We start from the raw sequence: 15644 nt of genomic DNA, 5'->3' as shown, positions 1-15644 counted from the left end.
ACGGAGCAAAAGGTAGATCTTCTTTTGGAGACCATGTTGAATATGGATATGCACATGGAGAAGATCGAAAAGAACATTGTGGGGATGTATTCATTGCTGCGAGTTCCTGCCCCTGTATGTCCGAAGCAGGAGGGTGGTCTGCATGATGTGACCGTCACGCTTCCCTCACCAAGCCCCCCCACGCTCACCCCATCCGTCAGAAGATATGTACCAATATGCCTTTGAGGACGAGATGACAACTCCGGTAAGGCCACGACAGGAGGAATGCATCCTCCCACACCGCCTACCCTCACCCGCTGCCAGAAGTATACCAGCACCCAGGATTGTAACGCTGCCGGACATCATCTTGACCGACCTGACCCAGCATGCCCGGGAGAAATACAAGACTCGATGTGGTGATGTAGCCCAGAAATTTGTCCTGTCCATCTTTAAACACCACGTCAGTTTTGAGATGTACAGCGGTTGGACCCACAGTGTAAATTATGAAGGAAATAAAAGAAAGAAGGCTCTGACAAAAAATTTACGAAAGACAATTTTGAATGATGTGGAGCGTTATTTCCGTGTCACCCCTACAGTTATGAGAGCTGTGAGAGATACCATAAACGGCCTGTTGAGGCATACAAGAACTCGTGCTTGGAGGGGCACCCCTCTTGCTAACGACTTTTCCAAAACTCTACAGTAGTGCAAAAGTTTTTCATCCAAAAAAAAAATGTGTTAAATCATCATAGAAATTAGTTTGTGCCAAAAAAAAGTGTTTTTAAATGTTTTTTTTTTGTGAAATATTGTTTATAGTTTAATCATTTTTTTTCTTTTAATCAGGCACAGGTCAGTATGATACAGGTACTGTATGGCACTCAAACTAACCATATCTGCCGTAATTGTTTATTTTCATTTTTAGAGCAGCAGCAGTGATAAAAGGAAGGGGGTGAAGTGTAAGATTATAGTACTGTGTTCATGTACAAACCAGTCTGTATCTTACACAAACCCCCCTCCCACCCTCTCTCAGTAGTTACTGTATAGAAATTCGTTTTTGCACAAAAAAAAAAAATGTTTTTACATTTTTTTTCAAAAAAATATCTTTGGAAATATTGTTATTGTTTAATCATTGTTACCAATAATTATTTCTTTCTACCGTATTTTCAGAGCTGCAGCCCCCTTTTCCCCCCCATCTTGCAATGCCATAACGAAGAGAAAGACCAGAGCTACTGTATTTTTGTATTATGCAAGGAGTGGCTCAGTGAGTAAAGACACTGACTGGCACAGAGTTTGAAGCAGGGGAGCCTTGTTCAATTCTCGGTGTCGGCTCCTTGTGACCTTGGGCAAGTCACCTTATCTCCCTGTGCCTCAGGCGCCAAAAATAGATTGTAAGCTCCACGGGGCAGGGACCTGTGCCTGCAAAATGTCTCTGTAAAGCGCTGCGTACAACTAGCAATGCTATACAAGAACATGCTATTATTATTATTATGCATTAAAAAAATAAAATTTATTTTTTGGACGACCCCCAATTGCAGACCTGAAATTCTTATGAACAGTTCAACAAAGCATCGCACTTCACATACAGTACAGTAATGTAATGAAAGGGCATTTCTCTTAACGGTTATTTAAAAAAAAAAAAAAAACGCAAATGAGCACTGAATATTAAATAATACATACAGTATAGAATAAAAGATATACATTTTTATTTTTGGTGTTCATAAGAAAAGTTGCGCAATGCAATGTACAGTACTGTAAAACAGTAGTGATGACAGTACTGTACAATGTAAAAAAAAGAATTGAATATTAAAACGGCAGCATACAGTACTGTACAGTATCAGGTTTGGCAAACAATGTGCAAGCAACTTTAAAAAAAAAAAAAGGCGATATTAGAGGTCCATCCAAATCCCTTCTTTTGTCTTTTTCCGCTTGATGTCAAAGTTTCGTTTCTGGGGAAAAACAAACAATTATGCTATTATTACCGGTATTGCGCAGGCGTCAAGTCAGGTCATTGGGAATTAAAGCAGCCGTTCAAGCAACTTCTGATTGGCTCTGACTCTTGAGCCCCACCCTCTCTCTCCCTACATTTTTAAGCTGCATCAGCGTCACGTACTTCAGCGGCCAATCAAATCATTCTTCAAAGTGCACTCAACAGAGAAACATCCCCTCAACTCGCATACAGTATTGTATTGATGCACATACTGTACAGTACAGTACTATAAAATACGTACAGTATTTATTTTTTATTTTTTAAATATTTTTATTAGGCTTTGATACAACAATAAAAGCATAACAAACCACATTGCCTAATCCGGGGACATTTTAACACTTTTTTGGGGGGGGGACAGAGTGACAACCTAAGTTGTCGAAATCGGGGGAGTGCCTACAGAGGGGGAAGGCAGAAGGGAGGGTGGGGAAGGGGGGAAGGAAAGGGGTGGTGTGGGTCACCCACCTGGCTGTTGGGGATTTGGCCCGGGTAGTATATTAGCTTCACCTATCCCTTGTTCCTCTGGGAGGAGGAGGTGAGTCTCTACCTAAGTGGAGCAAGTTGCCTTTCGCTAGTAAGAAGTGTCCATGGTTCCCATACTTTGTCAAATGCCAAAAGGTTTTGTCTCAAGGTAGCAGTTAGCCTCTCCATGAGCATCACCTCACTGATTCTCCTTTTTATTGTTCTTATGGCTGGTGTAGTTGTTTTCTTCCAGGAGGCCGCAATCTCACATCTCGCCGCGGTGAGACTGAAGGATATTAATTTCCTAGTTGGGCGGACATTGGCCTAGCCAATAGGAAGGTCTGTGGTTCAATAGGTAATTCTAGGTCGGTGACCTCTTTTATCAAAATTTGGACTTTGGCCCAATACTTCACAATTTCTGGGCATGTCCACCAGATGTGGGGCATGTCCCCTCTATTACAACAGCCTCTCCAGCATAGGTCTGATGCTAGGGGGTAGATCTGGTTTAAATGTGCTGGGGTAAGATACCAGCCATACAAAATTTTATAAATATTCTCCTTTATTGTAGTGCATAGGGAAGTTTCTGAGGCTGCCTGCCAGATTTCTTCCCAAGTCTCTCTTTCTATAGTTATACTCAGGTCTGCCGCCCATTTGAGCATATAGTCATGCTTTGGGAAGGTCGTTGAGTGCTCTAATGCACGGTAAATCTCAGATATGAGACCTTTCTGGTGGGTCTTGACCTTGCAGAGATATTCAAATTTAGTGAGTGGGGAATTCTGGGAGTGGGCATATTTTTCGAATAAAATGTCTAATTTGGAGATATTTGAACGTGTCCAATTCTCTCATTTTGTATTTGGCCCTCAAATCTTTATAGCTCAGGAGCTTCCCAAGGCTTAAGAGATCGGCAATCGCCCAGATGCCCCTTGTTCTGAGGTGGTCGAACAGTTTAGATCCACATCCCGGAGAGAATTTTGGGTTATTGGGGATGGGTGTCAGTTGGGAGCAGGATGAGGACAGGCCATATTTGTGCTTACTTTTTGCTCAGACTTCCCAGGTGTGTAGCGAGGCCTGTAGTTTAAGGTTGTGTGTCTGCCCATGTCCTCTGTCCAGGCTCCAGAGGCAGGCTAGCAGAGAAGGCATCTTGGCATACTGAGTCTCTATTTTTACCCAGCAACAAAGGGCCGGGTCTGTATTCCACATTACTGCCTGTTTTAGTTGGGCGGCTAGGTAGTATTTATACAGGTCTGGTACCCACAGGCCTCCTCTAGATCTTGACGCCAGCAAGACCGATCCCGCGACTCTGGGTCTCTTGCCCTGCCAAATGACATGGAATAATCTGTTTTGTATGTTTTTCAGATCAGTGCCCGGAACGTGGATCGGGAGCGTTTGGAAAAAGTACAACATTCTTGGGAGTATATTCATCTTGGCGGTTATCATCCTCCCGATCCATGAAATCTGGTAACCTTCCCACTGATCTAGATCTTTTTTGATCCTTTCCCATAGCTTCGGGTAGTTATCCCGGTATAAATCCCGATAGTGTCTTGACAAATTAATTCCCAGATATTTAATGTATGAAGAGCACCATCTATAGCTAAAATTTAATTTGAGTAATTTTACTTCGGGATCTGGGAGACTAATGTTTAGGGCCTCTGATTTGTCGCTGTTTATTTTATATCCTGATACCTTTCCAAAATCCGTCAGTTCCTTTTGAAGGTTAGGAAGGGAAGTTTGGGGTTTAGTCAAAGTTGGAATGATATCAGCGAATAGGGAGATTTTGTACTGTTCTTTTCCCATGACAAATCCCTGTATATTCGGGTTGTTCCGTATTTTGGTCGCTAGTGGTTCGATCGTGAGTGCAAAGAGAAGGGGGGATAAGGGGCACCCTTGCCGTGTTCCATTTTTAATTTGGAACCTCTCAGAGCCTCCCCCTGTTTGTCGTACCGTGGCAGACGGGTTTTGATAGAGCGCCCGGACTCCCTCTAAGAACGAGTCCCTAAAGCCGAATTTTATCAATGTTTGGTCTAAAAATAGCCAATCAATTCTGTCAAATGCCTTCTCTGCATCTAAGCTCAATAACATTGCTTTTGAACCTGTCAGATGGGCGTGGTCGACTATATTAATTATCTTGCGGGTATTGTCTGAGGCCTGGCGACCCAGGACAAACCCGACCTGGTCCATACACTGGCGACACACTTTATTCGAGCTCGGCTAGTCCCACGAATTCGGGTATACCCGGGTGTATTGAGGTTTGTGACTGTTTTGTGCCCGAGTGCATTGAGTTATTTTCCAGGCAGGGATTGAAGCATTTTATTCTCGCTGGCTGCAATACTGCACAGTATATATATATATACTGCATTACAATTCATGAATTTATGCCACCTGGTAGACACGCGAAGCATTGCAGCCTATTAAATCCTAATCATTATCATTTAACAGATCAGCCGCCCATCAGCCAGGCATGAACCCAGGCTGGGAAGGCAAACGCAACGGGGCTTGTCAGAGGTGAGGAGCGGCGCATTCCAGGTATCTGCCAGGTACATACTGGGTATTTGCTCGAATAAAGTGTGTCGCAGCAGTATGTATTAATCTCGGTAGAATAGGATTAAGTCTGTTCGCCAAAATCTTGCTATACAATTTAAGGTCGTTGTTCAACAGTGAGATTGGTCTATAGCTTCCGCATTGGGTGGGGTCCTTCCCTTCTTTGAGTATTATTGCCAGATTAGCGGTCGACATTGAGGGTGGGATAGGACTTCCTTCCAGAAATGAGTTGAACAAGTTCAATAAGTGAGTGGATAGAATAGGTAGAAATTTCTTATAGTAGACATTTGTGAAACCATCGGGGCCCGGCGTTTTGGAAATTTTAGATGCCTTTACGGCAGCCGCCAATTCTTCTATCGTTATTTTTGCATTCAGTCTAATGTTTTCTTCCTCAGTTAGTGAGGGAAGCTCGCAATCATCTAAATAGTCTATAGCTGACGATAAGTCAGTAGTACTTGGGTTAGCAGAGAGAGCCCTTAGATTATATAATTTAGTGTAAAATTTGGTGAATTCCTCTGCTATTTTTTTCTCGTTGTATAGTGTCCCACCAGAGCCATTCCTTATCGCCGTTATTTGTGACCTTTTTTGTATTCCTCTTAACTTACTAGCAAGAAGTCTATCAGCCTTATTCCCTTTGTCATAGTACCTCTGACCCGTCCATTTGAGAGCCTTTTCTAAATTTTCCAATTGGATCACTTTCAGATCGTTTCTAGCAGTTGTCAGCTGTTTATAAATTCTCCGAGAAGGGTTAGTTTTGTGCTGCTGCTCTAATTTGATAATGTTGTCTGTAAGTTCTTTGGTTAATTTGGTTTTGGCTTTCTTCCGGTGGGAGGCAATCGAGTTAAGGTTTCCTCAGATTGTCGCCTTATGGGCTTCCCACAGGATTGCTGGAGACGAGACTGAACCCTCGTTTATTCTGAAATATTCCTTAAGGGATTTTTTGATCTCCTTCACTACCTCGGTGTGATTTAATAAGGAGTCGTTCAGTTTCCAGTTATACGAGACTGATTTGACAAATGGAATGGATAGGGTCAGGGAGATGGGAGCATGGTCTGACCACGTGATAGGGCCTATGTCCGAATTGGTGGCGGCCTCTAGAATGTTCTTGGTTGTAAGGAAGTAATCAATACGAGAATAGGTCTGGTGAGGTGCCGAGTAGAAAGTGTAATCCCTTTGCCCCTGATGTTGTGTTCTCCAAATGTCCACCAGGGAAAAGTCGCCCATAATATCTTTAAATTTTTTCCCCAGTCTTTGGGTCTGGGTGGAATGTTGTCGTCCTGGGTTGCTCGATTTATCCTCATTCGGGTTGAGAGCCATGTTAAGGTCTCCCGCTACGAGTAGCGAGGACATATAATTTGGGTCAATTTCTTCCAGAACGTTTTTAAGAATTCCGTCTGGTTCTGATTTGGGGCGTAGAGGTTGACTAGGGTGATTGCCGAGCCCGAGAGTGAGCCATAGACTACAATAAATCTTCCCTCTGGATCTGCCTTAATTTTTGTTAGATTAAATGGGGTGCCCTGACGAATCAGAATGGCAACCCCCCGACTTTTACTACTGAGTGATGAGAAATAGCTCATCGGGTACGCGTTTTGAAATGTTTTGGGTGGGTCTTGAGACGTAAAATGGGTCTCCTGAAGGAAAACAACATCGCCGCCAGACTTTTTTATCTCCTGGAGAGCAAATCTCCTCCACCAGAGAGCAATAAAAATTGTCTCCTTGAATGTCAAGGACCTACATAATAATAGATTATTATGTAGGTCCTTGACATTCAAGGAGACAATTTTTATTGCTCTCTTGTGGGCCATGCTATCTAAGTTTCCTACTAGGTTGTAAGAGCTCTCCCTTCTTACTAGGGGCAAGCGAGGTTAAGTGAGGAGTCTCTGCCCAAACTCGAGAATCAGTGTATTCTAGTCTTAGAAGCAGTCAGCCAGGGTGGGCGGGAGGGGGGGGGTGAGGAGGGGGCCCGCTGGGACAGTGGCAGCGGGGATAGAGAGAGGGAAAGAAAGTCGACCCTAACGAGGTCTAAAAGGTTAAAGTCCGGTCTTAGCTAAAGACCGGCTAGTGGGGTTTAAGACCCTTGGGGGCGGGTCCGGTAACGACCTCCGGCAGTTTCGGGCAGGGTGGAGACCCTTGGGTGTCTTTGTTTTCGTCCTTGTCTGTTCTGTCAAGGCAACCTTGGTTATTGGGATATCATGGTGATGTACCTCGAGCGGGTAGATTTAGGACAGTCAGCCTCATGGGCTTGTGTCACCTCTTGCAAAGAGGCTGGGGCCGGGCCTGTTATCTCGGTGGACCGATCTAGGGGAGGGAGACAGAGTTGCTAGTCTCGGGGGGGGGGGGGGGTCGGGCGGTGTCGGGGGTCCTGGAGGGCAAGGAAGATGTGGGTAGGGGGGGTAATGTGGTGGGTGGGGGGAGTAATTGGGGGGGGTGGTGTTAGAGGTGGTTATGTAGGGGGGGGGCAGCAATAATGCAGGTTGAGTCATCTCAGCTCTGGGGAGCTGTGTTATGAGGTTGGTGTCTATGATCATATGAGAATGGGAGAGGCATAGTGGGGGGGAGCGGGGAAGGGGGAGCGAGGGAGGGGAGGGGGTGAAAGGGGTAGTACGGGAGGGGGTTGGGTTGTATTGTTAAGAATAATACATTTCAGGTATTGTATACATTGCACAAGAGTCCTTACATATGATACACGCGTAGTAATTGGAGGGCTCCGTGGCCCTCCGCCTTGGCCCTGCAGGTTCTCTTTTCCGTGACTTAACCTGACCTTAAGACCTAAGTCTTTAAGTCTGTGGGGGGGGGTAATAGGGGGGGGACCGGGCAGGGAGTTGGCGAGAGGGGAGAGGGTGGAGGCGAGAGGGGGGAGGAGAGAGGGGGCGGAAGTGGGAAGAGGGTTGCATTGTGTATGAAAATACATTGCAGACATCATATTCATTGCATACGGTTGTTTACATGTATTACACTCGCAGCAGTTGCAGGGCTCTTTGGCCTCCTGCAATAGCCCTGCTGGCACACCTCTCAGTATTTTAACCAGATCGTTAAGCCTGAGTCTATGAGTCACTGGGGGGGCAGGAAGGGGGGGGTTGAGGGGAGGAGTGGGGTGGGGGGTGGAGGGGAAGGAGGAGTGGGGTGGAGGGAAGGAGGGGGGGATTGCATCATTGATGGAGATACCTTTCAATCATTATATACTTTACACTTGGTTGTTTGCAAAATAATCACATATAACAATTGTAGTGTTCCCTGAACTCCTGTCTTGGTCATACGGAATCGCTTTTCAGTGTGTTGACCTAATATTTGAGTATAAATCTGAGTCTAGGGGGGGGGGGGAGGGGATGGGATGGGGAGAAAAAGAAAAAACAGGAACGGGAGGGGGGATGAGGGGGGACACGGGTAGAAAAAGGGGGAGGGTTATGGGGGTGGGGGAGAGTAGAGGGGCAGGGGGGGGGAGAGGGTGAAGGGGGATTCTTGCCCTACAGTTCTAGCTCTCTATAACAACGAGCTACGTTTCACTTAACCAGGGGAATTTGGGTAACTTGGGGTAACTGGGGTAGTTCTAGCTAACTGAGCTTAAATATAGCTCTACGCTACAGACCCTTGTCCATTAGGAGTCCTCGACAGGTGTCACCGGGGTATGGCGATTTGGAAATATCCCGAGGTGCTGTCCTATTCCATGGCGGGTCTCGGTAGGCACAGTCGCTGTCTCCGCAACTTGGGGGATGAAACGCCGCCCACCCCCCTCGGCCGAGGGGAGAGAAGCAGAGCAGGGCCTGATGTGGGTTGCATCTCGGGAGCTGCCTGGGTGTTGCTCACGGCAGGTCCTCTCGGTGTCTGGACGTCCGCTTCGGTTAGGCCCGTGAAGGATGGTGTGGGTCCGACAGACGGAAGCAGACACGCTGGAGGGCAGTGTCAGTTTCGGCCTTTCTTAGCAATACCAGGGCACCTCTTAGGAAGGTGAGGCGCTCTGTGTCTCCAGTGTGCTACCTCGGGAAAGTATATACAGCTCCAAGAGGGCGACAAAGTAGGTGAGTAACACAGCGATTTCCTCACTTATCTCGTGTTTGTCTCTGCTCCGCCAGCCTCTCCGAGGCTCTTACTGGCGGGTCCTCCATATCCCGGGGCCGGTTCCCAGATGAGTCAGAGGCCCGGGGAGGCAGTAGGGTAAGGCCCAAGAATACGCATTCGGTTCATTCGCCTCCCACATCTTCTCATATGGTACAAGGCTAACCTGAGTATGAAATACAATCCATTCTGGACTCGAAGTTCTCAAGAGGCTCATTACATTATTTGGTACACTGGAAGGGTTACGGCCCAGAGGAAATATCCTGGATTCCAAGTCATCATGTTCACGCTTCCAGGATGATCCGTAACTTCCACTCCAAATTTCCGGATAAGCCTTCATGGAGTCGCACAGAGGTCCCTCTTAGAGGGAGGGCGGGGGGGTACTGTGAGGATTCGCCGTTCCGGCGGCTGGAGAACTCCTGTCGCGACAGATGCCCAGGACGCACCACCACGCATTCCGGCTGCATGTGCGGATCCCGCACAGCCTAAATCTTCGCTCGCGGCTTCAGCTCCGCCCCTCAGTCCAGTGCGCAAAGGGTGTGCTCAACCAGCACTCCCGCTGACGCACGACACAAGCTCCGCCCCCGCTCTGAATGTTGACAAGACCGGCGTGGGAGTAACGTGCGTCCTAAGCCCCACCCCCTGACCTCCATCACGTGCGCGGGTTGCGCGTAATCGGCTCCGCCCCCACCTCTGATCAGGCTGCATCATAGGGCACACCTGTGTGCACCAGCAGCCTATCATATCTCACTTCCTGGTTCTACTCTGGCTTGTGATTGGAGGTTCTCCCTTTATATACCTTCCTGCAACTCCGTCTCATTGCCGAGCATAATCCTATGTGACGCTGTACCTTACTGCTTCCAGTCTTGTACCTCGTTCCCAGCCTTGAGCCTGTTGTTGCTGCCTTGTCTTCCTGCTGCCTGACCCTGCTTTGTATTGGACTCCACAACTCTCTTCTCTTGACCTGGATTACGCACGACCAATCTCCGGTCCTGACCTTGGCAAAGTACTCCGACGATCCGCTACTCTATAATCCTTACTGCTTAAACCTTACTGCTTCCTAATAAATAATATATTTTTTACCTGCTGCCAGCCTGGTTTCTATATCCGCAGTGCTCATTCCTTTTTCTACATATCTACCCACACATGAAGACAGATATATAAATAATAAATAGCCCAATCTAAAAAATTGTGTCCAAATAAAACCAACAAACACACTGTAAAAATGCGATGCAAAAAGAGAAGAGCGCAAAGCCCATAGTGAAGACTATTTCATGTATTCAGCAATATAAAGACGTGATAGTTTTTCACTGTGAATATCCTTGAAACGCGTAGGGCTGTCTCCTATGGCTTGTGAGCTGTGAATCCGGTCTGATACTCCGTGACTATCACAGAGTATCCCGAGTGCGAGCATTGCCAGCCTATGCCCCACCCCCGAATGATGCAAGAAGCACGCAATGTGCTGACGTCACTATACATGTGACACAGAAGCAGGACGGCTCCGTTTACCGAGGGAGGGCAACAGAGTCTGATGTACGGATCTCGGCAGAATTTCGTTGACACAACGGGTATTCCAGCCTGGACTGCACAGCAAACCTACTTGCTCTTTTGTGTGTTTGTAAACCTATCACGTTTGTAAGTGATTTAACCGTTTCTTTAGCTGAATATATTAAACAGTCTGCACTATGGGCTTTAAGCTCTTTTCTTTTTTTAACAGGCAATGGCACTGTTTTTATTTACATTTTAATAACATAGTATTGTAGCAGGAGGTTCTCTGGAGCAAACCTGCATTAATTTCAGCCTCGGGGACCCTCTGCTTCCTGAGTTCAGGCCCCAATATGGGGTGCTGGTATCTCCTGTGCGTTTAAATGTCCCGGTCCTTTAACACAGCATAATTAAACAATGCAGGGAGATACCGGGTCCTGTAACTCGGGAAGCATGGGGCTCCAAACCTGAAATTAATGTGGTTCTGCTCCGGAGACCCCTTGCTTCAATACTGTGTTGTTTTTATTTTATTTTAATAAGCTTCATTACCTTTTAGCGGCTAGCCACTACGGCAATGAAGGGGTTAAACCAGAGTACCTGATTTCTTGGGGGTGATTGAAGTGGTAGTTGCCCTAGGATGGGTGGCCTACCTGGCCGCATGCCCTCCAGCATTGGTCAGAGGATTCTGGGAAGATCTATTTTAGCCTCTTTGGTGCGAGATACCATTGGCATATTATTTTATATATGTTTTCTTTTGTGGCCGTACAGATGGAGGTTTTTGCCACATTATCCCAGATATCTTACCAGTCTTCTCTGTCAATTTCCATCCCCAGGTCTCTGGCCCATTTGGTCATATAACTATGGTCTGTAGTGGACCCCGCCGATTCTAGCCCTGCGTAAATCATCCTTATTAGTCCTCTTTTTGGTATTTTTCCTTTTTTCATAAGTGCTCGAAGTTGGTCAGCTACGGAAATTTTGAGTTCCTAGAGATGGACAGGAGGAAATGCCTAATTTGTTGGAATTCAATAGAGGTAGGTCTGGGCGTTATATTTGGTTCTAAGCTCTTGGAGACTTGGGGGTTTCCCCTTGTGAAGTAAGTCTCCTATCCTTTTAATATTTTTATTCTTAAACTGGTCGAAATGGCTTGAGCTCTTCCCTGGTGGGAAATTTGGGTTATCAAAGGGGGGGGGGGGTAATCTGGGAGGTAGTTGACGTGAGTTTAAATTTTGTTTTTGTTTTAGCCCAGATGTTCATTGTGAATTTGACAGGCTCTGGTTCTTTATGTCCCTGGTCTTTTTTCCCCTATTGTCAAGAGCGATATTGGTAACGGGCAATCCTCTGAGTAGCTCGATTCGATTGCTACCCAGCAGAACAGCATTCCTGCCGACTATTTGGCGTAGTTGTGCTGCATGGAAGTACCGAAGTATACCTGGACCACCATGCCACCCATCGATCTGGAGGCCATCAGCACGGACCTAGCCACCCTTGATCTCTTCCCTTGCCAGATGAATTTAAAGATTTGGTTCTTTAGGGCTCTTAGTTCACCTCTTGGTACATAAATTGGAAGGGTCTGGAAATAATATAGCAGTGTGGGGACGATATTCATTTTTATGGAGATTATCCTACCGATCCATGATATCTGATGCTTTCTCCACTTCAATAGGTCCTTTTTAGGCCTGGGACATAGTAGATGGGGCTGTGCTGAGCCGCGCTGAGCAGATGCACTTACTCCCTGCATTTGTCAGCGCGGCTTTAGCAGCTGCTTCCGCATGCGTGCGGAGGCTGAGAAATTCTGATCAGACAGGCAAATTAAAAATTTGCCGGTCATGGAAGCGGAGGAGCGGTCACGTGACCACTCACATCCAATGGGAGCGAGGGACTAGCCCCGCCTCCGTTCCGCCTTTGCCCCGCCCCCAAAGCACGCTCACTGCCTCGCCTGCCAAGACACAAAAAAGCTCCAGTTTGAGCAGGCGAAGCAGTGCAGGAGAGCTGATCAGCGTGGCCCGAGGCACCATGCCCGAGGCCTTAATGTTGCCAAATAATGTAGTGGGGGAAATAATGGAGTGGTTGTTTTGATAGAGCAATTTGTAGTTTCTAGAGATGTTGATCCCTAGATATTTAATATGAGTTGGTCGCCATTTAAACTTGATTTTGTTTTGTAGAATTTGGATCTCGGGGTGTTGGAGGGACAGGTTCAAGGCTTCTGATTTGTCCTTTGTTGATTTTGTATCCTGATAGCCCACTAAATTTCTCTAGTGACTTCAGCAGATTTGGTAGAGAGATCAGTGGGTTGGCTAAGGTTAGGGTGACATCTGTGAACAGCGATATATTGTAATTATTGTCGCCTATGTTTATTCCTTGAATAACTAGGTGCATTCTTATCTTTGAGGCCAGAGGCTCAATGATAGGGCAAAGAGGAGAGGAGATAGGGGGCAGCCCTGCCTTGTGCCATTCTTAATATTTATTGTCTCTAGTTTATTACTTGGTATTTTAACTAGGGCTCTAGGGGAGTGATAGAGGGCTCTGACCCCTTCTAAAAATGGTCCATAGAAACCAAAGGACTGCATGGTCTTGACCAGGAATGTCCTCTTTATTCTGTCGAATGCCTGCTCTGCGTCGAGGCCCAGTAGGATTGCCTTTGTTTTAGTGGAGTGGATGTTCTATGATATTGACTATTTTTCTTGTATTGTTCGAAACCTGTCGGCCAGAGACAAAGCCCAACTGATCTATGTTGTTAAGCCTTGGTATTATTGGGTTTAACCTATTGGCTAGGGTCTTGCTGTATATTTTAATGTCGACGTTTATTAGTGATATAGAACAGTAACTGCCACATTAGAGGGGGTCTCAGCCTGGTTTATGAATGATTGTTCCAAGAGAACATGACTACAGCTAATATAGCAGTTTTCCTTGTAGAATTTGTTTGTAATATATGTTTGAAAGGCCGTCAGGTCCTGGTGATTTGCCTGATTTTAAGGTCCGTTATCACTTTTACTTATTCGAGATGTGTTATTTTGCTGTTTAGGTTAGTTCTTTCTATGTCGGTTATCTGCAGGAGATTACAGGAGTCTCGGTATTTTGATATGGTCTCAGGGTTTGACAGGTGGGGGAGCCCTTCCGACTGGTTTAGGTCATATAGGTCAGCGTAGAACCTAGTGAACTCGCAGGCAATTTCTTGTTCGTCATCCTGTGGTTGACCCGTTTTTACATTTGATAGCGGGGATTTGTGCTTTGGTTTTTATGCCTCTGAGCTTGTTGGCCAGGAACCTGTCTGCTTTATTCACTTTAGCATAATATAGTTGGTTGGACCATTTTAATGCTTTCTCTGCTTCCTCTAGTTGTATCTTTTTTAGCTCTTGTCTGGCCGCCATTAGAGATTTGTATACATTCTTAGATGGGTTAGATTTGTTTTCATTCTAATTTTGTCATTTTATCCGCCATTTCCTTGTGGAGTTTCTGTTTGGCTTTTTTCTTGTGGGCGGCCACGGAGATGAACACCCCTCTGATCGGGTTTCGAGTGCTTCCCACAGCATTGGGGGTGACTACTGAACCCCCATTTAAATTGAAATAGTCGTTCACTGATAACTTAATTGTGTCCACTATTTCTGCGTGGTTCAACAGTGACTCGTTTAACCTCCAATAATAAAGATTACTTCTAGTAAACGGGGGTGACACGTGGGGGGAGGGGTAACATAAATGTATTTACTTGCATCGCTTTTCACATTACATTTGAGAACAAAATAAATATGGTGGAGCACACGATACTGTAAATAAACAAATTCTTCAATCAACGTATTTTAATGAACTTGCAGATCTCAATGATGGAATGGCTATGAGTATAACCAGACCACCATAGTACTCAGTGTAATGTACAAGGGTTGTAAACCACAGTCAATACACTCACACTGGTATTAGCAGAACCAGACTGGGATAGAAATGTAATATAATATAGCATTAGGAGCTCAACACTGTAATGATCAAAGCAATTCTAATAGATATTATAAAATATATATTATAAAATATACAACCAGAGCCACGGAAATCGCCCGTCCGATTGGATGCTCCACGTGGTAAGGGTAAACATGTAAATATACAAAGAAATCAAATCATAGCATAATACTGTAAAACATACACATACATAAACAAACAACACTTAACAAACGCTGAGAACAACAGGTAACTAATCACAATGGCATTTAATATGGCATATCATTAATATCATAAAATACACTTATTACACATAAAATAGTACATAAAGACATATATTAGGTTCAGGCAAGATTCTCCAACTCGGGTGGGGGTACCTGCTTACCGAAAACAGGATGTAATCAGGCAATGGATAATTCAAAGAGTATCCCCTCTTATGGATAGCTGCTGCTGCTGCTGCTGTTGTTAACACCTGGGCTCAGACGAGGAGTCTATTATGGGCAGGGACAGGTTTTTCCAGCTAGCTGCGTCTGCCTCAGTCCTCTCCCAGCACTGCAGAAGCTCCAGGACCACACACAGAGATACTTCCTGGTCTGCCCGCACCATGTGCACCAAACACAGCAATGCTGAAATGTTGGATATTCCTACGCCAGCATGTGCTTTCCCACAGCTCACCAGTAAGCAGGTACCCCCACCCGAGTTGGAGAATCTTGCCTGAACCTAATATATGTCTTTATGTACTATTTTATGTGTAATAAGTGTATTTTATGATATTAATGATATGCCATATTAAATGCCATTGTGAGTAGTTACCTGTTGTTCTCAGCGTTTGTTAAGTGTTGTTTGTTTATGTATGTGTATGTTTTACAGTATTATGCTATGATTTGATTTCTTTGTATATTTACATGTTTACCCTTACCACGTGGAGCATCCAATCGGACGGGCGATTTCCGTGGCTCTGGTTGTATATTTTATAATATATATTTTATAATATCTATTAGAATTGCTTTGATCATTACAGTGTTGAGTGCCACTGATATAACTTCTTTTCCACTTCTATAGCCTGACTAGGGGTCAGGGTTATATCACCGGCTGCCAGCTCACTGTGGGATATAGCGCTACCTATTTGTTTTTTCTACCATAATATAGCATTACTTACACGGCCATGTGCAAGTACTTGATCCCTTAAATGTTTTCTTTCCTCACACTTGGCTTTTTGAAC

The 15644-nt window shown here is 45.4% G+C and overlaps 1 protein-coding gene across 1 annotated transcript in view; it reads left to right on the top strand.

The window, feature by feature from the left end:
• Positions 1-3728: 3728 nt before the first annotated feature.
• Positions 3729-15644, top strand: part of LOC142473295 (uncharacterized) — a 232227-nt gene continuing 220311 nt past the window's right edge. The window contains exon 1 of the mRNA XM_075580496.1: positions 3729-3880. Within this exon, the coding sequence (XP_075436611.1) occupies positions 3744-3880 (137 nt within the window). The 5' untranslated portion in view covers positions 3729-3743. The remainder of the gene's footprint in view (positions 3881-15644) is intronic.

The sequence above is a fragment of the Ascaphus truei genome, assembly GCF_040206685.1.
Source record: "Ascaphus truei isolate aAscTru1 chromosome 2 unlocalized genomic scaffold, aAscTru1.hap1 SUPER_2_unloc_6, whole genome shotgun sequence".
In the NCBI taxonomy this organism is placed as follows: domain Eukaryota; kingdom Metazoa; phylum Chordata; class Amphibia; order Anura; family Ascaphidae; genus Ascaphus; species Ascaphus truei.
Note: the sequence above shows the minus strand (reverse complement) of the source record. Positions and strands in the feature narration are given on the sequence as shown.